At 38.0% G+C, this 27889-nt stretch overlaps 1 protein-coding gene across 2 annotated transcripts; it reads left to right on the top strand.

Moving 5' to 3' along the window:
* The first annotated feature begins 203 nt into the window (after positions 1-203).
* LOC113045092 (neuropilin-1a-like) lies at positions 204-27478 on the top strand. Of its 2 annotated transcripts, none has more exons than XM_026205251.1 (17): positions 204-841; positions 1665-1842; positions 9585-9766; positions 9944-10171; positions 10459-10617; positions 13669-13832; positions 18110-18265; positions 18742-18886; positions 19239-19573; positions 20526-20670; positions 20821-20988; positions 22117-22161; positions 23059-23205; positions 23338-23687; positions 23765-23861; positions 24240-24284; positions 25074-27478. In XM_026205251.1, exons 1-17 carry the CDS (start codon positions 781-783, stop codon positions 25340-25342), a joined length of 2874 nt encoding a protein of 957 aa, XP_026061036.1. In that variant the 5' UTR covers positions 204-780; the 3' UTR covers positions 25343-27478. The 2 variants fall into 2 exon arrangements, with proteins under 2 accessions (XP_026061036.1, XP_026061034.1); XM_026205249.1 differs by having other exon boundaries at positions 25071-27478.
* Positions 27479-27889: the final 411 nt, after the last annotated feature.

Here is a 27889-nt window from a genome sequence, read left to right as displayed (position 1 = left end):
TATATATATATATATATATATATATATATATATATATATATATATATATATATATAAAACAATGCATAAAACGAGACAAACATTTAAGACCCCCCTCAGTCTTTTGTTTTGATTTATTTTTGAGGGTCCTAGTTAGGGGTGCCAGCTACCCCAGAACCCGTCATAATTCGCAGCCTGCTTTGAGGGACATCTTGTTTGAGCACTGCGCTCCCACGCAGAGGAGCGCGAAGTCTCTTTGGTTTGGCTCAGAGTCTCCGTGTCTGGTTGGCAGAGAGAAGGGGTTAGAGGGTTTGCTCGTTTCCAGTCCTGCCCATTCTCTCTCAAGGAGGAGGAACACGAGCAACCAGTGCTGCGAGAGTTTTGACACCCCCAGTCCTCAGATCGGATGCTGACACATTAACACCAGAGAGAACCTGTTAAATATACCCACCAGTGCCCGTCTACGCGCGACAGAGAGAACGGAAGTCATTTAAGGGAGTGACCCGACCGCGCGCCCGCAGAAGCGCACACAGCCCGTTGCCAACGAGCCGAGGACGCGCTGTCAAGCCTCTCCAGACTTGGATTATGAAATTTTACAGCGCTCACTGACTGTGCAAGATTCTCCCGCTTTCCAGGGCTGTGAGTTTTTTTTTCCTTCTTTTCTTCTCTTTATGGAAGAGGAGACAGCGGTTCCCTGATCTGAGTGGCAGGATCTCTCTCCAGCTTCTGAACTACCGCGTGGATTCAAAAATAACTCATACACGAAATCCTGAGGATATAAGTGAACAGATTTCTTTGAGGATGTACTGGCGTTTGCTCTTCGTGACTCTAACGGGATTGTCCGTGGCTCGCGCTCTTACGGGTGAGTCGGTTATTGTGGTGTCGGCACGGCACGGTTTCTCTGCGCACGGGAGAGCTCTGTTATTGTTATTACTGTCGTTTGATATCGATGCTCACCTGTAGGGCTGCTGTTTCAGAAACAGGTAGAAACCGTATCTGATGAAGGGAGAGATCGTTCGTTACGCACTACGTACATTCTTCTTTTAAATAAGTTTCCACACTGTAAAAAGTGAACATGTACAGTTTGTTACCATCAGGGTATATTTGATCTTATCGTTAAAATGTTGGTTTAGTGATATTAATAATGGTATTTATTTAAATAAAACCAATTAATTTAGATATTAGTCTACCACGTGACGCATGATTTTAGTGTAGCCCATTTATTTTTTTGTATTTGCTTAATGTGTGTATTATTCAAAAAAATAAATTTTCTTTAGTACACCTTAGATAATACTAATAATCAAATATTACTCGATTCATGTTTTGAGACCAGAGATGCTCCATATGTACGTGTATGTGTGTGTTTGCGAGAGTTGGGTGTGTGTTATCAGACCAAAACACCCAGACACAGTGGTATATCTGCCCAACACATCTTCACACCCGTATACAGTGACCCCTCTCTTAGTCCACGGCCTGTTGTGTTCAGCTCAGATAGCCTACATTGATCGATTTTCAGGCGCGCGCTGTGTGTGACTTTATGGGTGTCATGTTACGTTTGCGCAGTTTGTCACCAATTAGGCTACTAGTATGAGATGCATGGAATGTGCACAACTATGACTGATATCCAAGTATGACAGCCTGAGTTTCAGTTGTTAAAATGATAAATGTGCTACTCTGGTTTTTAGAAAGTCTCTGCGGTGGGAAAATCCCAATCACCAGCGCCGGGTATGTGACCTCTCCCGGTTACCCGTCTGGATACCTGGGGAACCAGCAGTGCAGCTGGCTGATCCAGGCACCTGATCCACAGCAGAAGATCCTTATCAACTTCAATCCGCATTTTGATCTGGAAGGCCGGGAATGCAAGTAAGTCTAAACAACATCTCTGTCCTATTGGGGTGTCGGAGATGATAAATGTCACCAGAATCCTTTCTGGAATTATTCTGTTTGTGAGCTATATTCTAGGCATGCATTTACAGCTTCTATTGACTTGAATGGGGAAATACCAATTAAGGCTATCGATTTTCTTTAAGAAAACCAAAATCTTCATACAGTCGCAGTATTCTGCAATTTATTTCCTACAAGTGGTTTCCATTCTTCTCATACTGTTTCTGGTATCACAGAACACACCTGCTTTCTAATTAGATCAGTTTGGCACTCAGATCTTGAGGTGTGCCACCTGTTGGTTGAAAATGAAACATTACATATTTATGGATCTAAATTTAAGAGGAATTGAACTAGATCTGCTTGAAAACAAATGTCCTGGGCTTTGATAATGGATCTGCATTTATCACTCAGAAGGTTGCTTTTCCCATGGAATAAAAGGGGGATGGTTTTCCCAAGAGGAAATCTCAAGAATGTGAGGAGTCAAAACAGAAAAATGTTAAAGGGTGCGTTGAATGCTGTTTATGGTTTCATTTTCATCAGTTTGATGAGGCTTCCAGCATCACATGAGTAATTAAGCTGATTGTTTTCTTAATGAGGAGGCTGACAGACAATGACATTAAATGATAGTGAGGTTGGAGGCAGAGCTTGTTATTGCCTTGCGGCTCATTTCAGTGGTTTAGTTAACAGCATCAGCACGCAAACACTCGCAAGGCCTTGTGAGGACTGAATCTCATAAATGAGATGGATTCGATGAGTCTCTCCGTCATTTTAAACAGCTCGTAAATGGGGGCGTAAATCAGCAGCTGTCAGTCACACAGACTTGGCTTTACTATTGGGTTGGATTTCAGTGCCAGGGGACCAGTGAAAAGTCCCTTATGTTGAACGTCCTGCTGTGGGCCCCTGAGGGGGCATGAAAGAGCAACAGACAGACCATGACCATCCCTTTATATTAATTTTCTTTTTTAGTTTGTGTGTGTGTGTGTGTGCGTGAGGGAGATAGAGATGTAAAAGAGGGGTATGTTTAGAACGGCATGCTACCATACTAGAAGTGTGCAGTATTGCACATATATGCAAACTGTACGGAGATTTTTTTTGTGTGTGACTATAGCATGAGTCACTGTATTAGATTAACCTACATCTTTGTTTTTTTCCAAACTGTACATTATACAATCAGAGCACATTGGTGTAAATGTGTCCCACAATCCAGTGCACTCCACTTCTTTTATATCCACTCGAAAATGTTCTGCATCCAGTGTGAGAAATGAACCAGAATATATATTCGCCGCCTTCACTAATTATTTGATCAGGCTTCAAAAGTTTAAAGAGGTAGTTCACCCAAAAATGGCAACTTTATTTACTTACCCACATCATTTCAAACCTATGATTTTCTTTTGTGGAAGATGTTTTGAAGAACTATTTTTGTCTACACAAATTAAGACGCTTTTGTGACGCTTACTGCAAATTTAAATATTCAATGAGATCACAATTAACAGGTTTTATACAGTATACGGTCCACTATATATCCACACTAAGCTTCTTTTTTAGTCAAAAACCATCTCTAATTTGAAAAAAGACCAAAAAAGCAGAACCCGAAAAGACAAGAATCGGAAGAGTCTTTGATGATGAAATCATTCGTAACAAACTCTGATTGTCTTCAAGTTTGGTCTTGGGTTTAAGCGGCTAATTATGTAGCATGTCAGAAATAAACCACATTTTCAATCACACTTGATGTGTTTGTTCTGAATATCAATGTAGGATTCCAACTGCAGATGTTTATCAAGCTCATAACAGAGATCTTTGAAAATCTTCCATGTTTGACAAGAAATACCAAAACTGCCATAGATATAGACACACACCTCTGACTGCAATTTGGGCAGATATACAGATGGATAATTAGTCAAGCCTATTCAAAACAACCGTTCACACCCTGAGCTTGGCGCGAAACAGTAACTCAGCACTGGAGTTACTTCACTTTCTCCCAGAATTCCACGGAGTTCCAGAACTTTCCCATCCATTCAGAAACATTGACTGAGCTTCAATGTCCTGTCTCAAAATGTCAGATTCCAACACAAGCGTGTGACTGTCAGTGCATGCTGTGGAATGTCTGGTGTGTTTTGGACGGACTAGCATGAATGTGCATCTCAGAACCGGAAGGTTAATCAGAAATTCACTTTAACTTGGACCAGATGCTGCTGTGTTGTTCTTGGACTGCCGTCAGTTTTTTAGCTGTGGCAAAACTTGCAGAGTTTATGGTGAACATTATTAAACGAACTCTGCGGAAAAGCCCAGGAGACCACCACGAACACCGTTATTCATTCCTTCCTGCGCTGCTCTGCAGAGAACAAACACATTGGACAAGCTAACAGCCTTTTATTTCAACATTATATAACAGAGCAGAGCTGCTTACAGCTTTCAGATGCTGCACGAGCTTCTAACTGGTAGAAAACATTCACATCTTCATTGAACTTTTAATTACAAGTTGTAATTCAGACTTGATGGTTGTGATGACAAAAAAGCTAGCGGCTTCTGCTGTTAAATGTAGTCAGATAGCACTACATATTAATATTTGATATGCCATTTTATTATAGCCAATGCTACCTGGTACGCTTTCTTTATTCTTACAATGGTGAATTAAAGTAGTGCTTAATTATGTTGCTGTCATCAACAACAAAGCTGCACATGGATCAAATGTGGCGTTATGAACGTTGCCATGGAAACAAATTATATCCGAGCCCGAGGATGTGAACAGGTTGTCATCTTGTAATTATGGTAATTCCAACATGGCATGAATGCAGCAGAACATTGCTCTTAAGTTCTCATTGTAAAAATCCTCAAAGGTTCTCTCTGGACACAAAAGCTGAACAATAAAGTGCTGTGTTAACTGAAAAGGACCAAATTGACAGGAGCCACATCCATGCTGAGAAATCAAATATTTGGTTCTAGTGTGGAGTCTTGCTGTTATACTTAGCTCAACCTGCCTGATTAGTTTACAGTATTAGCTGTGTACTCATTTTATCTGGTGTCTTAAAGGGCCAGTGTGTGTGTTTCTAGTGCATTCTTGTCTTATCTGAGGGGTCGTTGGAGATGTCGGTCCTGCAAATGCCCCTGGACTTAGACAGTAATGTAATTAGTGTGAAATCAGTCACATATGTTTCTGTGCCACAGCACACCCACATAATGTATAACCTACATATACCACATAGACACAGAAATGCAGTTTTCCATTTCAGTTTAACTTGTCATTTTGCGATGTGTGTTCCAGGAGAGAAAACACGAGTAGTTTACTGCAGCATTCACGAGGATTGATTCCTCTGAGTCCCTCTACACACACACGTACAGAGTAGAAATAATGTTCATCATTAATGGCTTTGTTGTGTGGGAATGCTTTAATAATTCTGCACATATTAATCATTAATGACACTCTCTTTCTCTCTCTACGCCTTCTTAACAGCCCTCCAGAACACACTCGCTTTCACACACACATTATTGCAAAGGCAAGCATCACTGTTACTATTACTCATACACAGTGATAGAGATTTGAACTGCTAACTCTTAACTTTGGCATGTGACTTTGCACTCTTTATGTCATGTTAAAAAAAATCACTCTTAACACTCAGAACACCTTTCAACTGTAAAGCAACCACCTATTCATCGGCCACAACACCCAACCTATTGTCTTGAATTTAATAGTTTAATTTTATGATCTACTGTTATGGGTTATGATTTATTTCTTATTATTTTCAGCCCCATCTTTCAGGGTTTTAATGTAAAACATAATCAGACACTCACACTTAATCGTTTCCCCCTCTTTTTCATGCATTCTCATTTTTGTAAGGACTGAATTTGCTGCAAACCTCCAGAACAGAAAAGTAGTTCTTGACAGCTTCATCGTTGCTTTATTTGACTCTCAATAAGTCACTTTATCAGCAGCTTTCACATCCCCCTGTGTGTCTTGCTCAATAGCAGGATATTGTTCAATCCAAAATCACAGACTGAATTTCTGTCTCTGTAGAAAGTGAGCAAGTCTCTCTCTCACGCTTATCAGATAAAACACACTGCAGCAATCAACTCTCATTCGGTTCATTACAAACATGGGGAAACTTACTCCAAACTTATTACAAAAAAATCTGTTTTAAATGAATTACATATATAAAATTTAATAACATTTTCAGTATTAAATAGTTTTTTTTTATAAATAAATAAACTACTAAATTTAAAAATTTCTGTAGTATTTTACAGATTTCCTCTTAAAGGGATAGTTCACCCAAAAAATGAGTATTGCTCTTCTTTTGAACACAGAAGAAAATATTCTGAAAAATGTCTTTTGATAGTATATACAAAAAAAATAAAATAAATAAAACTATGTAAATCAATGGCTACCAGCAACTGCCAAAATTCTTTAAAATATATTTTTGTGCTCAACAGAAGAAAGAAACTCATACTGATTTGGAACAGTTTGAGGGTGAGTGAAAGAAGATGGTATTTTAATTTCTAAACTACCCTAAGATTAGAATAATATAAATGTATTTAAGAAGTTGGGACATCTTCCTCAGCCAGGGTTCCTGTAGTTTATGATTCATTAAATTACCCAGATCATCAGTTTAACTCAAGTCCAGGTTGTGAGCGATCTGTCTGAACGGCAGGAAGCACGCTTCGGCTCCCACAGAGGGTCGCGTTGTGGTGAGGGGTCAGAGATCAGACTGACCATCAGTGTCTTGGGTTACAGGAGAGCAAGAGAGCATGAATGTACTCAGGGGGGTGCTGTGTGTAAAACCAGTGTCATGTCAGCAGGAAATGCCTCATATTTCGGGTGGTTTTGTTGGAGCTGATGCTGTAAGAGTCATCAAAATGAATCTACATGAGTCATGCAAAAGATACTCTAGGATGAAACCGGGGGAAGATGTTTCAGAGTTTCAAGTTATATTTTCTATGCAGTATGTGAGCATATAATGCATTGGAAAGGCATTTTCATAATACATTATAATTAGGGGTGTGCCGGTTTCAGAATTGGTGATGACGGTTATGACGTGAGTCAAATGTGACGGTTCATAACATAACCGTCGGGGGGGGGGGGTGGAGATAGCGGATTAACTCCGTGTCAGCGCGCGCTCTGATCGGTAAAGGGGCAGAGATTTCAGACCTCCGTTTATTAAGGAGATCTGTCACAAAACTCATCATTTGCGCCAACGTTTTTTGAGCAAATTTCAAAGCCGCACCCGCCCGCCATCCGCTGATTGTTTTGGGGTCTATGGCGATGCAATGCTTTGCTGATGCGAGCCGCAAAAAAAAAGCCATTGCCATTTGCCCATTAGCTCCGCCCACTACCGGAGAAACTGGTATGTCTTCTGCTTGTTCGAAAATGAATATGAATATTTCTAAATTTAATCCATTATTTTGACAGGAGAAGACAACAAAGAATAGTTTACATATAGCGTGTTGTTTAAGCGTGGTAAGACTCTCGCTCTCTCTCTCTTTGCATGTGTGAGAAACAGCGCTATCAGTAAAGTGACGGTGAGTCATGCGCATTCACAAAGAGTTTACAGAGTGTCAAATACAGGTGCGCTGTGTGTCCATTGAGATGAGCTGAAAAGTTCAGATCGCTTGAAGGAGAGAGAACTCTGAAGCTCAGATGCTGAAATTAATGCAAGTGTAACCCCTCTCACCCGGGTCCTCTCTGACGCTCCTCGCACTCGCTCCGAGCGGGGCTCGAACCCGGGTCTTCCGGCATGGGAGGCGGACGCACTAACAAGGAGGCTAAATGGCTACAGCCACTAGCGTCTGTCGCTAGTGCGTCTCTTGAGATCGGGGAGTGAGGTTTACCTGCACAGCACTACTCGCTGGCCTCCGTTACACTCACCCCCCTAAACCTCACTCCCATCCGGGTCACGGCACCAATGTAACCCCTCTCACCCGGGTCCTCTCTGACGCTCCTCGCACTCGCTCCGAGCGGGGCTCGAACCCGGGTCTTCCGGCATGGGAGGCGGACGCACTAACAAGGAGGCTAAATGGCTACAGCCACTAGCGTCTGTCGCTAGTGCGTCTCTTGAGATCGGGGAGTGAGGTTTACCTGCACAGCACTACTCGCTGGCCTCCGTTACACTCACCCCCCTAAACCTCACTCCCATCCGGGTCACGGCACCAATGTAACCCCTCTCACCCGGGTCCTCTCTGACGCTCCTCGCACTCGCTCCGAGCGGGGCTCGAACCCGTGTCTTCCGGCATGGGAGGCGGACGCACTAACAAGGAGGCTAAATGGCTACAGCCACTAGCGTCTGTCGCTAGTGCGTCTCTTGAGATCGGGGAGTGAGGTTTACCTGCACAGCACTACTCGCTGGCCTCCGTTACACAAGCGTCATGCGCTTCAGTCTATGTAGTAAACAAACCTGCACGTCTCTGCCATTCATTAATTCACACAGAGACGCGCAGAACACGGATTTATATTTTAAACAACTTTTGCGGCTTAACATTTACAGATACTGGTCCATATGGAGATTTGATTTGATTATTTTATGCTAACTTTGGCAAATTCCATGACTGTCCATATTAAAATGCAAGTTTCATTTTCATGACTGGATTTCGAGATTCCGTCCTCGTTTTTTGCTTCATGGAAATCATAGAGCAAATTTCAAATCCGCACCCGCCCGCCATCCGCTGCTTGTTTTGCGGTCTATGGCGATGCAATGCTTTGCTGATGCGAGCCGCAAAAAAAAGCCATTGTCTGTTCTAGAAAGGATGCAGCAAAGATATTTAATGCTAGAGTATGAGGCATAGGCCTACGCTGAGTTTCATTTACGATGAGATGTGCTCTAGGTCACAGTGCAGTGCAAGCGGCGCGCTGGTGCTTCCATGTCACGGTTATCATTGTCTGCTTTACTTGCTTTTTATTTATTAAAATACATGCAATTGGTCGATGAAACATTTATTAAAATTAAGATAAAATTTGTACAAAACGAAATTCGTTTTTAAGAAAGGTTTTCTACAAAGCAAAATTTTATGAAGTGGTAAATATCATGTCTGACGATTTACAAAACTTCATTAAGTGGTAAAAACCATGTCTCCCGATATATTGCGCATCTTATGATCTTATCTAAAAAATGAAAATAATTTTTGATAAAAAATGTTTGTAAAAAATATTTTAATGACACGGTTTTGGCGGTTATAGAGTTCTAATGACGGTGTTCAACTATAACCGTCGGTCTCACGGTTATATACTAACCGTCACACCCCTAATTATAATATGTATTTATGGTCACATCAAGAAAAAAGTAGAAATTATATAAATAATGACATTAAAATGCATTAAAGTCTTTAAATGCATAAACATATATTATGTATTATAATGTGTGTGTATATAGTACATTATAACAGTGGATTACAATTATTGATAAGACTGTAAAAGATACATGTTTCAGAGTAAATCAAACCAATTCTTTGAGTATGTTTTACTAGAAAATACTGTGTCAGTCTTTCTGTTTCAAAATTTCAGATTTAATTCAATATGTTATAGCTGTTTTTTATATTATATTATATTATATTATATTATATTATATTATATTATATTATATTATATTATATTATATTATACACAACAGTACTGTACTGAACCCTGGTGACTCACTGATAAATGTATTACAAAACACATAAACACAATAATTTCAATAATGTGTGTGTGTGTGTGTGTGTGTGTGTGTGTGTGTGTGTGTGTGTGTGTTTGTGTGTAGGTATGATTTTGTCCAGGTGTTTGATGGTGTGGATGAGAACGCTTTCTCTCTCGGGAGGTTCTGCGGCAAAATCGCCCCATCTCCGATTATCTCTAATGGAAACTCCTTACTCATCAAATTCACCTCCGACTATGAAAGCACTGGAGCCGGATTCAGTATCCGCTATGAAATACACCGCACAGGTATCAGAAAACACACACACACAGTCAAAGATCTTACATTGCACATGCACACACACTAATACAAAATTAAGGTCTTTTAATCAAAATATTGATTATCTTTTAATGCTATTTGTATATGCAGTTTACATATATTGTGCATTAACGTTATGCAACTTTGATGTTTTACATTCTGTGCAGGCACTGAATGTTCCAGAAACTTCACTGAGCCAAATGGAGTGATTCAAACCCCTGGTTTCCCTGATAAGTATCCTAACAACCTGGAGTGCACCTTCATCATCTTTGCACCCAAGATGGCAGAGATCATTTTGGACTTCCAGAGCTTCGATATGGAACCGGACACAACCGCACCTGCGGGGGCCATCTGCAGATTTGACTATCTGGAGATATGGGATGGATATCCTACAGGTATAGACAAAAAATAATAATAATAATAATAATAATAATAATAATCAGGAACTTGAGGGTAAAAAAAACAGTGTTGACTTTCACACTTCATGCTGAAAGAAGCAAAACGTTTGTAAAGTGTTAGAACCAGAGGAAAGGCTTTTTAGAAGAACAGAACAACCAAAGAAACACACATATAAAAAAATTATTATGGCTCTTTTGGTTATTAGAAATGTTCTACATGCTGAAAGGTTGAATTTGTGACTAAATTTTGCACTAAATTGCTTAAACTCATCTCTCTCTCTCAGTGGGGCCTCATATCGGTCGATACTGTGGTTCCAGACAACCAGGTCGTGTGATCTCATACACCGGCATTCTCTCTCTCAGCATCCACACAGACAACGCTATCACCAAGGAAGGCTTTTCAGCCAATTACAGCATCCAAACCAGCTCAGAACCGCACCAAGGTTAGTGTCAGACCAGCAGTTTCACTTAAAAGTGTTCATGTTGCATGTATATTTCATAATTTGTCAATGTCTTATGTTTGTCTGCTTTGTCTTAGACTATTTTTAGTGAAGTGACATTCAGCCAAGTATGTTGACCCATACTCAGAATTTGTGCTCTGCATTTAACCCATCCGAAATGCACACACACAGAGCAGTGAACACACACACACACACACACACTGTGAGCACACACCCGGAGCAGTGGGCAGCCATTTATGCTGCGGCGCCCGGGGAGCAGTTGGGGGTTCGATGCCTTGCTCAAGGGCACCTAAGTCGTGATATTGAAGGTGGAGAGAGAACTGTACATGCACTCCCCCCACCCACAATTCCGTCCGGCCCGAGACTAGAACCCACAACCCCTCGATTGGGAGTCCAACCCTCTGACCATTAGGCCACGACTTCCCCAAACATCTTTCCTACATCTCTCTTAATAACGCTGCTTCTGATAATGTGATTTTAAGGCTTCTCTATATAAGTGACCTCTGTAAGCGTATGCATTGTGACTTAACTCTTGAGTCCTATATTAGACAGTAGATGGGGCTTGATGACTGTGATGTCACAAGAGTGAAATGGATGTTTTTGCAGCTTAGTTTCAATGGTCTTTTTAGACCATGATAGGAGCTTTAAGCTCTGGGACTGCATCTTAGTCACTGGGAAAAGCCTGTTTTGCGAAATAAGCTCATGGTTGTCTTTAGTAAGACCTTCTAATTTGTATTACCTTGTGGAAAAAGTAAGAGACTAAACAACTTTAAATAAAATGCCTGAAAACAGGTGTTCATCAAAGTTTCTCTTTACTTAACGTTTGCATATTATATACAGATTCAAAAATATCCTGAATACTATTTTAATATTTGATTTGAATTAACAAATTTAGTGATTGTAATGCAAATAAGAACAAAACACAAGGACCACAATAACAAGATGTGCAGAAATGTTCTAAAAACCTGTTACAATGGAAAAAGGAAGACCACCCTAAATTAAAGAGGACAATGTACATGATTATTGATATTTATATGTTGGTGAATCTCCGGAGTTACGTTCAGGACCTTATCAGCAGCTACAGAAGATACATTGCCTCAAAATCCGTCACGTTATCTCCGCTTGGACATTCTCGTGAGTAGCAACATTTTTGCTAGAGTTTGGTAGCTCAGAAAGTTATATATTTGTTGGTTTGGTTTGTTTTGCTTTTTTATTCAGTAGTTTTAGATTTTTTTTATATAATTTAACTGATAGCTAAGTAGCATTCTTCTCTCTTTTGTTAACTTTAGTCACTCAAGAAGAAGATGTGCCACAACCAAGCAGCACAGGTAAAACACATGCTTACAAACTTAAAACGAGTTGTAACACCAAGTTAGTTAACTAGCATATAGTGTCAACAGAGTTTTTTTTTTTTTTAACAAACTCTTCCTATCCCTCCCTAATGTGGCTAACTTCCTTGTTAAAGGTTCCTCCAGTATCCAGGTGACTCCTGAAAGATGTGGCTCGGAATCTGAGACAAAGAAAGACGCTCCAAGCAAGATAACCATGAACCATGTTTTGGAAAAACAGTATGAAGTTTTGACACTGGAAAAAGTCAAACTGCAATTAGAAGTACAAAAACTGGAGTTAGAGAAGACAAAGTTGAAACTGGAGCTAAAAAATCTTGGACGTGAACTATAGATCTCATTGTCCACCGTCCAAGATTAAATGAATCAATTCATTGTATTCAGTCATTTCTAATTTCCTTTTGACTTTACTTGTTTAATGTTTAATCAAAAATGAATTTAACATGCATGTGTTATTTGAAGAATTACATACTAGTTTTTCAGTTGTTTCTTCTTCATCTAATTTCCTTATGTGTTGATTTGATGAATAAATCATATTTTGCATCAAGTACAATATCAAAATTGTCATTTTTTCAGTTTTCTCAGCCAATAAGAAAAGGTTTTCTACAATCAGTTATCAAATATAACACACAGGGCTGCATTTCTCAAAAGCATCATAAGCCTAAATTGATCACAGAGAGGATTGGTGGCAATGGTTTCTACAATCTATATACACTTACAATGCTTTTGGGAAAAGCAGACCAGATTAATCTTCATCTTTGGACTCCATAGCTGGTTCGTCAAGCATCTGGTCTTCCTCCAGGTCTGGCAAGATGTCAATTAAAAGGAAAATCATCTTTAGCTCACTTCAGAAAACTGAGGGAAATGTAGCCAGTTAAATTATGTTTATTACATTGCCATGTTGTGATAACATGACATATTGTATAATTAAATTTTTCATGATAAAATAGAATTGTGTAATTAAAAAAAGAATCAAGTGACAAGATTTTTCGAATTGTTTGACAGCTTTCCTGAAATTGAAGTGCATGTTACTTGATTGATATATGTGAAGATGAGAATGAAAAGAGAACTGCTGCTGATATTTCTGCGCTCTCAGCTCACTCAGTCTGGTGCTTTTATTAAACCCATCTATCAAGTTTTCAGAGAATCACACACTAACTGAGACTGTTAGCAATAATGTGGCAATAATGTGCTTGATGGCACTGAAGTAACACCCACGATCCTTTGAGACCTGAACCCAGCTCAAATTCTCTTCTCAATGCTGTGTGTGTGTGTGCTTTCAGTTCAGTGTAATAAAGTGCAGTGAGGCTGTCCGTTTATAATTCATCTTCATCGCCCTGCCACACAGGGCACAAGGGTCACACGGGTCACTACATCTGTGGCCAAACATGAAAGGCTAATATTAACTTCCTGTGGTGAGAAGAGAGTAGATCTGACTCTTTGTTTCTCACACATGCACGCTCACATAGACAGGCACTGATATTTAACAAAGAAATGATATTTACTAAACCCAAACCTCCTGACAGTATCAGATTAATCAAATGCATGATTTATGAGTCTGTCAAATAGTGGAGACCGCTTCAAATGTCCTCAAAAGTCACATTTTATGAAAGTGCCATGTGTGCAGTTTATTACTTCAAAAACATGACACTACTCACAATATATTTGTATGTGTGTGTGTGTGTAGGTGAGTGTATGTCTCCTTTAGGGATGGAAAGTGGTGAGATCACAGAAGACAGGATAACTGCATCATCACAGTATAATCCCAGCTGGTCTCCTCTGCGCTCCAGGCTGAACTTCCCTGAAAATGGCTGGACGCCATCAGATGATTCTGTTCGGGAGTGGATACAGGTACACACACACACACTTTCTCTAATTTTATAGGGAAACACTATTTCATTTTACCAGACAAGACATGACATACTTGGATGTGTACATAGACAAATATTTAAAAATAACTGAAGTTACATAAGGGGGAAAACAGTGCTTGACACTCATGAATGGGTGCTTGTGTTTGGTCTTTAAAGAACTGACTTCACATTTAAAGTGATAGTACCCCCCTGCTGTTTATTTTGGGCTTTGTATTGGACAGCCCACCGTATCATGAAATTATAAGACAGACAGAGATGGGACAGAACATCACAGGCAAGACTCGAACCTCCATGTCCACTACATTTACAGATTGTATATCAAATCAAAGTCAGTATTCAATGTTAATCAAAATGTATTATTAAATAAAAAATGAATATATATATATATATATATATATATATATATATATATATATATATATATATATATATATATATATATATATATATATATATATATATATATATATATACACACACACACACTATTGTTCAGGCATTTGGTACTGGTGAACTGTTTTCTATTTTACATATATTAAAATGTAATTTTCTTTTTCTTGATGCAAAGCTGAATTTTCAGCATCATTACTCTGGTCTTCAGTGTCACATCATCATCCATTTCTTATCTTCATCAATGATTAAAACAGTATTTTTGTGAAAACTGTGATGCATTTTTTTTTTTTTTTGCTGAATGTTCAAAAGAACAGCACTTCTCTGAAATAGAAACATCACTTTTTATTGTAACTTTTGATCCATGTGCGTCCTTGCTGAATAATCATTTTTAGTAATATTTTATTTCTGACCTGGTATAAATAATAAAAATGTATATAATTATATTCACAAATAGTTCCTTTTTTATTGAATATCATATATCTTAGTTTGATTTATTATCTAATCTATAGACATTTATGTGATAAAATGAAAATCTGCAATCCTACTTTAGTCAGACACGCTCAATCATACACTGAAGGAAAGGGTTTTCCTGGCTCTTTGTTTCTACAAGGAATTTGATTGGCGTGTTGTCATTCTCACAGCAGTACACACAGGAAGGGTTTCCTCTCTGAAAGAGGACATTTATGAAGCAACCGTAGACAGTGCTTGCGCTGACAGTAGGCCAGCGTTTCTGACGTTACTGAGAAAACAGACACACATCTGGACAACACATTTCATTCTGACACAGAGAAAGAGGTCATTCCCCCAGATCTGATCACGAGGTTCTTGCACAGATTTCTTTTTAGCAGCAGGAGTGAGTTGAACTAGTGAACTACTGAAAGGTCACTGCTTTCCTCTGAGAATGAGAGTAATATTTTACCCATTAAGGATATTGGGGCATGATATTTAACAATATAATTAAATAATAAGAAACTTAACACCCTACAATCTGATATGCAAATAGAAAGATGTTAAATATATGTTTTTTATGCAGAATGTAATCTGGATGTGTTTTTTGCTTTATCACCAGTACAATGGGGTGAAAATTTCTTCCCATTGTTTACTTCATAGCAACACATAACTTTGTATACACACATACTTAAAAAGTTTGAGGTCCGTAAGATTTTTCAAGATCAAAAATCGTAATATTGTGAAATATTGTTACAATTTAAAATAACTTGTTTTAAAATATAATTTATTTCTGTGATGCAAAGCTGAATTTTCAGCATCATTACTTCAGTCTTCAGTGTCACATGACCTTCAGAAATCATTCTAAAATGCTGGTTTGGTGCTTAAGAAACAATTTTTATTAATTTCAATATCAATATTGAAAACAGTGCTGCATAGCAGTCTTGTGGAAACAATTATTAACATTTACATTTATACAGGATTCCGTAGTGAATAGAACGTTTCAAAGAACAGCATTTATTTAAAATCAATATCTTTTGTACTGTTGCATTACAAATTACATTGTCATTTTTAATGTCATTTTTGATCAATTTAATGTTGAATCAAAGTACAGATTTTAATACAATCTTACTGATATAAAAATAGCACATATAATGAATAAAAACTACATTTGTAATACATTGTATATTTTGTTCCTGTAGCTCAAGTGGTAGAGCAATGCGTTATCAAGCATTGGGGGTTCGATTCCCCAGGAACACATGATAGATAAAAATGTATAGCCTGAATGCACTGTAAGTCACTTTGGATAAAAGTGTCTGCTAAATGCATACATTTAATTTAATTTAATTTTATAGTATATTTATGATACATTTTAGTACCTTATAGTACACTTAAATTGTACGGAAAGGAAACCTTAACATGATTTTTATTTGGCATTTAACTGAAAAAAAAGTATAAGTTGACACTGGAATGAAAAGCCTGAACTGTTATGTTTGGCTAAACTATACTTTAACCTTAACACTTTTCTTGGTCTCTTTAGAATGGGAAATAGTTTGCTCTGTTGGTGGGAAGCACAACGAATGTGTGAAGTGAGGCAAACTATCTGGCAGCCAATGTCAAAGTGTTTAATATCCTCCATTTTCACTTAGATGGCCTCCTGCTTTCCTCTCTCAAACTATCTATCTTCCCTGTCCAAATTTCTTCATATTCCTGCCTTTGAACAAGTGATCCTTGGCCCGGGGCACTTTTGAATCACACTATGTTTTGTCTTTTGGCCTCAGCCTGGAAACTTTCCCAAGAAAGCAAAGCGGCATGAGGGTCAGTAGAGAAGCGTCTTCCTCTTTCCTTATTCCTCTTCCCTTTCCTGTTTAAATTCTCTGTTTCTCTCTCACACACCCACCAATATCCTGTTTTCTACAAAAAGTGTCCATGTTTGTTGTTCGATCCTGGCATTTGAGGGGCTCTGCTTCTGTCCTGCCATTGTTCCCTCGTTAAAGGTTGTTAACACTTGTTGATCTTGTTAGCGGTGGCTGGCTCCAGTTGGCAGCTCGGCCGCTTCTGATACAACACAATATTGAAAAGCAATTAGCCTCATAATACCTTCCTGTTCAGAGAGAGAGAGAAAGAGGGATGGCAGCAGTGCGGTTTCGGTGCATCTGCTCACTGAGACTTGGGTGGAAAGCAGTGGGAGAGAGATGTGAACTTTTGTGCCAGGAATGCTTGCATTGAGCCAAACTCTCTCAATAGGCTATTTATGCACATTTCTGTTGCGTCAGTTGAGTTTAATTTATCTCGAGAGTCACGCACACACTCGAGAGACGGACAATAACGGACATGCTAGATTCAATGCAGGAATCGCTCCACGACAACATGATTTGTGATTCCGACCTGGATCTTTGACCACGTTTTAGTGTTATTATGTGGTCATTGTTACTGTAAGGGTCTCCAAACCTTAGATCAGACTTCTTGTAATACGTGAGGAGGGAAGGAAACGGAGATTCTCGGAACCTGAAATGATATAAGACCATGATAGATGATGCTTTGAAAATTCTGAGGGTGTGTTTAGTTTCATTGGCCAGTTACTGTTTAAAGTGATTCAGATTATGACAGAGGAGTTTGTTTGTGTCAATATAGACAGAAGGCACGGCGTTATAGTTCACAGATGGAATGGGATTAGAAATACCTCTTTGGTCATACAGTGGCTAGTATTACCTGACCTAAGTAATGAATGAGTTAATATGATCAAGTGGCTGTCAAGTTTGTTCAAATTATATCAATTTGATAACTGTGCTAATTTGTTCAAATTGTAGAGCTGAAGTGATAGTTTTACAGTGGGAACCTCATGTTTTATTATTGGCTCACATTTTTCTTCCAGCAGTTTATTGGCAGTAATTAAACCATATTCACATAGCTTGTGCTGTTTTGTTTAGTGTGCATGTGTGGAATCTGACTCAACATGGTTTTCCCAAGTAGCACATGTTTCTGGATCAAAATTCATTCGTTTGTACTAGAACAACATTTCTTTACCTCTGTCATAGCTTTAACCCGAAAATACCTCCCAAAAGCAGAGGGAATCCCAGGCTTGAGTCTAACGTCCTGGTCGGTTGGGATTTTAGCAATGTTGTTCCATGAGGACGCTGATCCAGGAACATGTCCTACTTTGGTAAATTATGTTAAGCTTTTAGCCCCCCTGACAAGACACTGCACTGCTGCTATGCAGTGAAAACATCATAGATCACACACACGATCTGAGAGTGCATCGGTGCAGTGCGTCTGAGGGTGATTAACTAGCAGTTACATGACAACTGCCCCAACACACAGTGAAGAGTCCAGTTAAAACAACACATTACCGCACACACAAAAACACTTACCGAAGAGTAACAGCCCTCTCTTACCATCTCTGTCTGTCTCTCACAGGTGGACTTGGGTTTCCTGCGGTATGTGACGGCCATAGGAACACAGGGTGCCATCTCAAAGGAAACGCAGAAAGCGTACTACGTCAAAACATACAAGATCAGTGTGAGCTCGAACGGAGAGGACTGGATTTTCCTGAAAGACAAAACCAAACATATGGTGAGCATTTCTTTTCTTTTTCTTTTCTTTTTATTATTAATGTTCTGTATTTTTAATACAAAGTGCTTGATTTTATTTGATCTTATATTTTATTTTACGTACACTTCTGTCAAAATTATGGTCTCAGTCTGTCAAGACATGAATGTTTTTAATTCATTAAAGGATGCAAAAGTGAAGTAAAGAAATTATAATGTAACAAAAGATTTTTATTCCAAATATATCTAAATTAAAATAAATATCATGGGTTCTACAATATATATATATATATATATATATATATATTATTTATATTATAACACTTTTATTAGTATTACTTACGTTTTACATTTATCTTTTTGTTATTTGTGCAGATTATTTGACAATAATGTGTGTAAAACATTAATGCCAATAAAATAATTTACAGTTAAACACTGGTAATGACAAACAGTGAAAAAGGGGGAGGAATATGATACATGTCTCAAATCTCTTTTTCTCAGGTGTTCAATGGAAATCAAAATCCCACAGATGAGGTGCTTGCCAGGCTGCCCAAACCCACCCTGACCCGTTACCTACGTATTCGACCTCTGTCCTGGCTACAAGGCATCTGCATGCGTTTCGAGGTGTACGGATGTAAAATATCAGGTAGCTCATCCCCCACACACACACACACTCATAGCAGAGGATTTTTTGCAGTGAGATTCAGCCATGACATCACTAAGAAATCCCAGCAGGTGTTGCTGTGGTTTGCAGCACTGAGTCACTTTCAGTTCCCCCAGATTCGCTCACTCCGTGTGTGATCACAGAGAATGACTCCACTCTCTATTCACTGACACCTAATACTGACATCAAGAGGTCCATCTGCATCTGTGTCTGTTTATTTTAATACATTCTCACCATTTCTGACAGGTAGAAGTAGCCTCTGTCTCTTTCCTGTGGTTCAGAATATTGGTGCTCCTTTCATTAGAATAGTTCGTATTCTCTCTCCTTCTCTCAGACGCCCCATGCTCCAGTATGCTAGGGATGGTTTCGGGTCAGATTTCGGACTCTCAGATCACAGTGTGGCCGTCGGCAGAGAGGGGCTGGCTCCCAGAGCAGGCCCGGCTCCTAACCGGCCGAACAGGCTGGGTGGTTGCTCACCAGCAGCAGATTGTTGGAAAGAACCAGTCACTGGAGCTGGATCTGGGGGCCCAGCGGATCGTATCGGGTCTCATCCTTCAAGGAGGGAAATACAGAGACGTGAATATTTTCATCAAACGCTTCAGAGTTACATACAGCACAAATGGAACAGACTGGAGCCACATACTAGAGGAAAACAGCAACAAAGTGAAGGTATTGCATGTGGAAAAGCCTGTTCACACAAAGAACGACATCTATAATGATTATTTACTATGCTTATATTAGCTCCCACCCCAACGGACGGGAACATTCTGTTTGTTACAACCACTCACTGTAAATATCCTGTCCGCTATATTAAATGCTCAAGCTCTTTAAAGTCAAGTGGATTCTGATTGGCTGTTCATGTTTTCATCATTAATTTACTGAAAAAAGTGTTGCTAATTTTTCTGTGTCATTAATATTATAGCTGTGGTCTGGACTTCCCTATTCTCATGGAATTGAGATGATTAGTAAAACGCTGTAATTTACAAAGTTATTGTTATAGCTAAGGGTCGTTGACACCAAGGACAATAACTATAATGATAGCTATACTATAAAGTTTTAGTAAATGTTCTAATTTTACAAGAATAAGGAAATCCAGACAACTATAACAATAAAATTGCCCAGCTTATGAATGATAAAAAACATTGAGAGCCAATCAGAATTCTGTGGAAGCCCGTTTCCACCACTGAATAAAAAATAAACGTTTATAAATAAAAGTTTATATCACACATTTTCTAAGAAAAAAAGTTATAATTGTGTGATATAAACTCACATTTGCGAGTTGTGAGAAAAAAGTCTGAATTGTGAAACAAAAAGTCGCAATTACCTTTTTTTTATTTTTTTTTTATTTTTTGTGGCGTAAACAGGGTTCCATAGAATTCACCTGACTTTAAAGAGATCAAGCTTTTAAAGCAGCAGAAGAACACACTTGTATCACGTATTTAACGTCAAAATTATTATCATTTATTTGTGTGGATGCTTATAATAGTAAACGTTATAGTTATTGTTATAATTATCTTCATAGTTATTGTTTTTGCCGTAAATGAAATGCAGTATTTTTCATCTGTTTAAGCAGACAGACACAAAATGTTCTAAAGAATATTAAATTTTTTCGCATATCCAGGTGTTTATGGGTAATCAGAACCACGACACACCGGAAGTACGTACTTTTGATCCAGTGCTGATGCGTTTCCTGCGTATCTACCCTGAGCGTGGCTCTGCTGAAGGCATGGGGTTAAGGCTGGAGGTTTTAGGATGTGACCTGCAAGGTGAGTGACAACCAAACCAACCAATCACAGAGCTAAGAGGAATCTCGTCCTATTCCAAATGAACAAGATTGTTGAAATGGTGTGTAATTTGTGAAAGCTTCCTTTACTTTAAATAACTTGCCTGTCTAAACATCCTTGATCTCTTTTCAGAGCCCACAACGCCTCTTCCCCTCACCACCACCATGGAAACTACAGTAGCTACCGTCACCAGCGCTCCAGGGAATATTCCAACAACCACCATTATTCCAACAACAGTGGAGAATTGCGATGATGATGGCAGCTGCCACAGCGAAGCAGTTACAGACTATGACACAACAGGTTAGACACACACACATGCTTTCACCCCGCTGACATCTATGAGCTAATTATGTTAATTAAACCATAACACTACCTCATCTCCTTAGAGAAACCTTATGGTATTTTTAGATTTTAATTAAGACATTATTTACTGACTTTATTATGCTGTTTTCATAATAGGGACTGTTGGGAGGTCCCAATGACGCTGGTGATTTTAGGTTTTACTATCACTGTGGGACATTTAAGTCTCCACAAAGAAAGCAATACCCTCACATACACAAGCATCCACACAGAGACAGACTATGACCCAAAAGGTTACAAATACAAACACCCACACAGTGAAGCACAGACAAATTACGACCCAAAGGTTACATACAAACGTCTTAAACGGTGCCCTATCGGATTACACAAACACGCAAATACACGTTTATCATTTAAACACGCTGCAGAATGAAGACAATGGCTCTCATTCACTAATAATTGTGTGGAATATTTCGCATTTATACACACATATGCACTTCTCACTAAAAATTTCCAACTAGTTTGCAACACGTGTGAAGGCACATGATTTGTTCTTAACCTCATTCTAATGTTAATTAATTTCTGAGTATTCTAATGAGCAGATGAATGCCCTAGGTTAGTAATTTGCATAAATAACACCTAAATCATCTCCATTTAAGGCTTTCTGCATGACTTCCTTTCATCCTTGCAATCTCTGCAAACATATGTCATGCTCCTTAAAACACTTACTCACCTCTGAGAAACACAGCAAACATCCTCGAGCAAAGCCGTCCTCAAAACCAGTGCAAACATATGAAACCCCTTTAAAACAAAATCCGCATTACAGAGCTCGCATTAGCCAGATTATAAACCTCACAGTTTGAGCTGTAATGCATCTTTTCTCACTCTTTCACTGTATATGATTAAATGTATTTCAGATGAAATGTCTGTGTATAAGATTTCATCTTAACATGATTATAAGGCCACCCAGAGTATGTTCTTTTTGCGCGTGGTTTCAGTTCCTGCATTTAGTGAATGACAGAGTGACAAAGCATGAACCAAATATAAACATACAGAACATGCAATTGGAATTTAACTAGTCTGTATTTCATTAACTCTATAGCACTTTCTGCATTTTGTTTTCCTTAGAAACTGCAGTGGCAGAGCCATTTATGGAGATGGAAGCAGTACCTGGTGAGAAACTACTACACACACAAACTAAAAAGACAATTATCTGTAGTGGCAATAACAATTTGGAGTGTTGCTGTTGTTGTTAAAAAAAAAAAAGTGGTTCACTCTCAGTGGGTATTATCTTTAGTGGCTGAATATAATTCCTACAGAAACACATTACGGGAAGCATACATGTACTTGATTAGCCTGACAGAAATTAGGAACAAAATCCTCTCTTTGGAGTTTTCCATTTCGAACGCAAAGAAAATCTCTACTGCCACCAAGTGTTGTGCTGCATAATTACATGCTATAATCTCCAGTTTCTTAAAACCGACTCGTGCGTTTTTATTGTTTTACACATTAGCTTATAAAAATAGATTTTGTTTTACAGATTTTAATTTGGAACAAAAACAAATTTGCTAATTGCATGAGAAAAATATTGAATTCAATACTCAATTCGAGATATAATTTCTGAAATCTCTGTATTTAGCTTGTCGATTAAATGTGTCTTGTTTTAAGGATGCTTAGATGTTTATGAAACAACAACAACACAGAAACACATTGCATATGAAAAGCTCCTAAAACTACCTAGATCATGATATATACAGGAGTCATTGAAGAATGTGATATCTAGATACAGTGCTGTGTAATTGGCCTCTGGTTATTGGTGATTTAGCAGATTTCGCTGCAGTATCTGTTGGCAGACTCAGGCTTGCTTAACGCATTTCACTCCCCTTTGTGGTTTGAACCTACAACCTTTTGAAAACCTGCCAAGAGCTTTGATTAATAAGCTTCCAGCGGTCCAAAAAGGATAGAAGGTGTTCAGTCCCATACTGCATTAACGGTGGCTTACTTGAACATCTTTAAATCCAGTGAGAAGGACTGTAAAGTTTATTTAGCTTTGTTTGTGCTCCTTTTTAGCATATATTTGGTTTGCCTGTGACTTTGGCTGGACTGATATCCCCTCCTTCTGTGGATGGAGTCAAGATGGAGGTGAAGGAGCTGAATGGTATATCAATAACAAGGGCAAACAAACTGATCACAAACTGCCTCATCTGGACCACAAAGGTAAGAATAATTGACGTTTACATCAGCATAGCAAGAAATGTAGATTTATAAGTTCCTAAATGCACTTTTATTTTAAAGTATAAGGCAGCGTATTGAGATCAAATGTTATAAAGCTCCTCTCTTCTGTTTCAGGGAAGCTTCACAACTACATTTACGCAGCTTCTAACACAAACACGCAGATAGAGATTGAGAGAGAGACGGATACGGAGACAGATGAAGAGCTGGAGAGAAAAGGAAGGGTGGCAAGGCTGGTCAGTTTGCCGGTCACAGCCCCGGACTCGGACCTGTGCATGTCTTTCTGGTACCACTTCAGTGAGAAACACACGGGAACGCTGAACATCAAGCAGAAGATGGAGCGATTAGAAGTGGCGGAGGATAAGAGAGAGGACAATGAGCTTCTGATCCGCTCTGTGAACGGCCAGATGAAAAGCAGATGGAGGGAAGGAAGAGTTCTGATTCCCAGTGCGGACACTCCTTTTCAGGTACCAATGGCCACTTTATGAGCCGAACATCCTGATTCCAACATGACGCTAACTCTTTTTCTGTATGTGCATGACAGGTGATCCTCGAGGCTCACGTGGATCCTACAGAGTCTGGTTACATCTCACTGGATGATATAAAGATTCTGGATGAAGTGAATCCTGAAGAATGCAAGGGTATGTTTGACCACACCCCTTTAGTTTAGCCCCTCCTTCTTTATGTTTGGCCTGCCCTCCTTTTATTAGCAGATTCTCGAACTAGTTAAAAACCTCCATTAATATGCATCATCAAACATCTGCATTCCCCCAGGAGAATAAATGATAAAAGCATTGCCATTTTTGGTAAGCTATCACTTTACCAAATTTTTCCACATGTAATCTTTTTTTCATAGGAATTTTCTATAATAGCGTTCTCATTCTTGAACCAAACCAATAAGCTCTGAGATAAATCACACCTTTTATTTAACATTTGTATGTTGAAAATATCTCTACAAGGAATATGAATGAATTTTGAAAGGAGTTCATCTCCTTGATTAGTGTGTATTTGTATTTCAGACCCAGATAATACACCAGGTGATGAAGATGAAGTTGATGAGATTGGTAAGACCCACATTTTATTGGGAAAACATTATAATAAGACCTCATTTAAGTGTTCATTGCCCAATTCTGTGTACTGCAAAAAAAAAAATAAAAAAAAATAATTATCATAATAAAAATGCAATTTGTCTTATTTTTAAGTGAAAACTTATTTTTATTAAAAAAAAAATTGTATAGAAAAATTTACTCTGTTTTTTACTCAGACATTGCTAATACATTTCACAAACAATTACAAAGAAATGACAAGTTGCACAATTAAACACAATTTTTTAAAAGATAAACTGAGATAGAATTTCCTTGTACATCACAATTCCAATAATCTGCTTTATTTGCAACTTTAATATATATATATATATATATATATATATATATATATATATATTGAGTTTACATTAATTATTTACATTTTACATTTACATATGCAAAAAGTTTCAGTCTTTTTTTAAGTAATTTAAAAAAAATTGTGCGATTAATTAGTTTTTTTTTTTTAATCGATTGACAGCACTAATATATATATATATATATATATATATATATATATATATATATATTACAGTGTACATTTACTTGATTAGCAATATTGTATGAGCTCTTAAACCTAGTAATGGCAAAGGTTTTCTTGTTTTAAGCATAAACATAAAAAAAAATATTTACTCATATATTTTAAACAAGAAAAGGATGATTAGATATTTGTAATTTAATTGGCTATCATCTCGTATATAATATAATTCAGCTTGCTTATGCTTATGTCTCACAGTGTCTCCGTTTCTGTCTGTCTTTCTCTCTCAGTAGAGAACTGTGAGGGGACTGACAACACCCTGTGGAGTTTTGGACGCGGCTCCATGCTGAAGAGTTTAGACCCCATCCTGATCACCATCATCGTGATGAGTGCCGTGGGAGTCCTGCTGGGTGCCGTGTGCGGCGTGCTGTTCTACTGCGCGTGCGCTCACACTACAAACAGAAACCTCTCCGCTCTGGAGAACTACAACTTTGAGCTGGTGGATGGAGTCAAACTAAAGAAAGAAAAACTCAGCGCACAGAAATCTTACTCAGAGGCATGAGGAATGCTGGACAAAGCCAGGAAACATTTGTTGGACAATGCTGGAGGAACGTTCGTAGAAGACTGAGCGTTATTCTCAGGACATGCAGGAAGAGAAACTGGCCTCTAGAGGGCGCCATGTAAAGTTTGTACAGCCAGACGATGATTGTCTACTGTTTGTTCGTTCGTTTGTATATTTGTTGCTGGTGATGAGACCAAGACAAAACGATGTGAATCCTCTCACACAGCTGGATATTTTTTTCGACAAGCCCATTTTTCAAAGCTCTACACAACTGGGTTTTCAGTGTTACTGTGCTTGTTTATGCTTGGAGATGTGTTTGTTCAGTTGGTAACTCGCTCTTCATTCCAATGGTGCCTTTAAATGTGTTTTTGTTGACTTTTTACACATGGGTTCCTTCTTAGAAAATCACTTGCTTTTGAGGACAAACTTCACAGATACAGGCCATTACAGGTCAGAGGTCAATACATAATAATACATCTAATATATCTCAATAAGACATGAGCATGAAGTCTATCTCAGTGTTGAGTAGCTAGATTATTCCATCTTCACTCAATATTATAAAACAACAGGTCAGAAGACATTTGTTAGGGAAGCATTATAATATGACCAAATTTCATGATTTATTGATTTATTACACAGTTCTCAGTATTTTTGTCTTATTTTCAAGTAAAAATGTTAAGATTCTTGACAAGCAAAACTGTGTAAGATATTAAGGCCATTGGCGAACAGTTTTTCTTGTTTTTAACTTAAACATCGCTAAAATTTGTTTTACTCATATATTTAAAACAAGAGAAAAAAATGCTTTAATGGCATTAGAAGAGTATTTCATTTAATACTTAAAACAAGTTTCAATAATTTTATATTTTGCTTCTCGGTTAAATGTATCTAGTTTATTAAAGAATGTTCAGATATTTTGCTGGTAACAAGACAAAAATTCTCATGAATCAGGATTTGATTTTATTTGAAATGCACTTGGAATTCTGCAATCAAATATTTTAGTATAATTACATCTAAAAAATGACAGTCCTTCAGGGTCATGATACAGTTCAATACAGGTCAAAGGGACAATGTTTAAATACATATTTCATCTAATATATATCAATAGGACGTACGCATGACATCTTTCTCAATGTTAAGTAGCTAAAAAGAGATTCTACCACTTTATTTGGTCCATCCTGACTCTATGTATTGTAAAACAACAGCTCAGAGGACATTCTTTGAGACAGTGTTTTTTTAAAAGATGGAATAGTAATGCAGAATTTTTTTCAGCTGCCCATGTGGCGTGTGAGTAAACGTGTGTTGCCATGGTATCGAGTGACATCATATTTCAGAATGACATCATAATCTCTGCAGACCATCTGTGTAAACAGTGTTTCTAGGCTGGACCCCTCCTGATCAGGAGACACTCACTCTGGGAACGTCTGGGAATCGAAGCGGAGACAAAGCAAATGAAGCATCTAAGAGCGCTAATGTGGAAGTATCTCCCCAAGGAAATTAACTGTATTTGAAGGATGTGAAAAGCACAAACTGATCCGTGCTCTTAAGCAATGAGAGGACAACTTAAGAGAGACAAGACGAAAAGTGCTGACAAAGGCATATGGGTCTATTTTTTTTTCAGCAGCTTGAAGGAGATGCCAGAACATTTTCTCCCACGCAAATGAACCAACTTATGTCATTTTGCACTGACAATTATATTTAATGAAAGATTTAGATAGTAATAAAAGTGTTAACTACTTTAAACTGTAAGAGAAATGCGACTGTCAGTGTAACGGCTCACTTTTTTTTAATGCTATTTAAAATGAAATGGTATTTTTCTTAATTGTAATAGTTGTTTTTGTGTCCAGGGGAACTGAAATAACATTTGACTGGATTTTCATGACAGACTCTAACAAAAAAAAAAAAGAAAAAAGAAAAAAAAATCAGTTTCACTTGATGTTATGAAGTCCAATCTGTCTGGTGGCTGTTTTGTATTCACAGTTCTGTGATGAACAGAAAAAAAAGACTGAAGACTTATGTCTCATCTGCATCTACTAATTCAACCAATCACCTGTTTGCAACAGCAAATCTGACCAATCGGATTTATTAATTTCTCAACAACAACATTCCAAAGAGCAAAGTTAATAAAGTTTTTATAAATATTTTGTTTGAAATAACTGCCTTTTTATTGGTGTGAACATTATTTGTGTGTGTGTGTGTGTGTGTGTGTGTACAGGTCATTATATTTGGACACAGGCACAATTTGTATTATTTTAGCTGCTGACCAAAACATATTCCAGTTACGGTTATATAATGGGTAAAATAATTGGAGGAAAGTTTAAGGAATTACAACTCTTTATTATGTACCTCCCCCTTTTCAAGTCACCATAATTGGACAGTTGATTTAAAATGGTTGTTTTAATTCCTAAGCAATTTATGTATTATTTTTGTCCAACCCCTTGAATTAAATCTTAAAATCTGCACTTCAATTTTATCTTGATTGTTTCATTTTAATTTTATTCTGTTGGCATACAGAGTTACAATTATGAAAATTGTGTCAGTGCCCCAAAT

This window comes from Carassius auratus, chromosome 27 (assembly GCF_003368295.1).
Source record: "Carassius auratus strain Wakin chromosome 27, ASM336829v1, whole genome shotgun sequence".
Taxonomy (NCBI): domain Eukaryota; kingdom Metazoa; phylum Chordata; class Actinopteri; order Cypriniformes; family Cyprinidae; genus Carassius; species Carassius auratus.
This window is presented reverse-complemented; position numbering and strand designations above follow the sequence as displayed.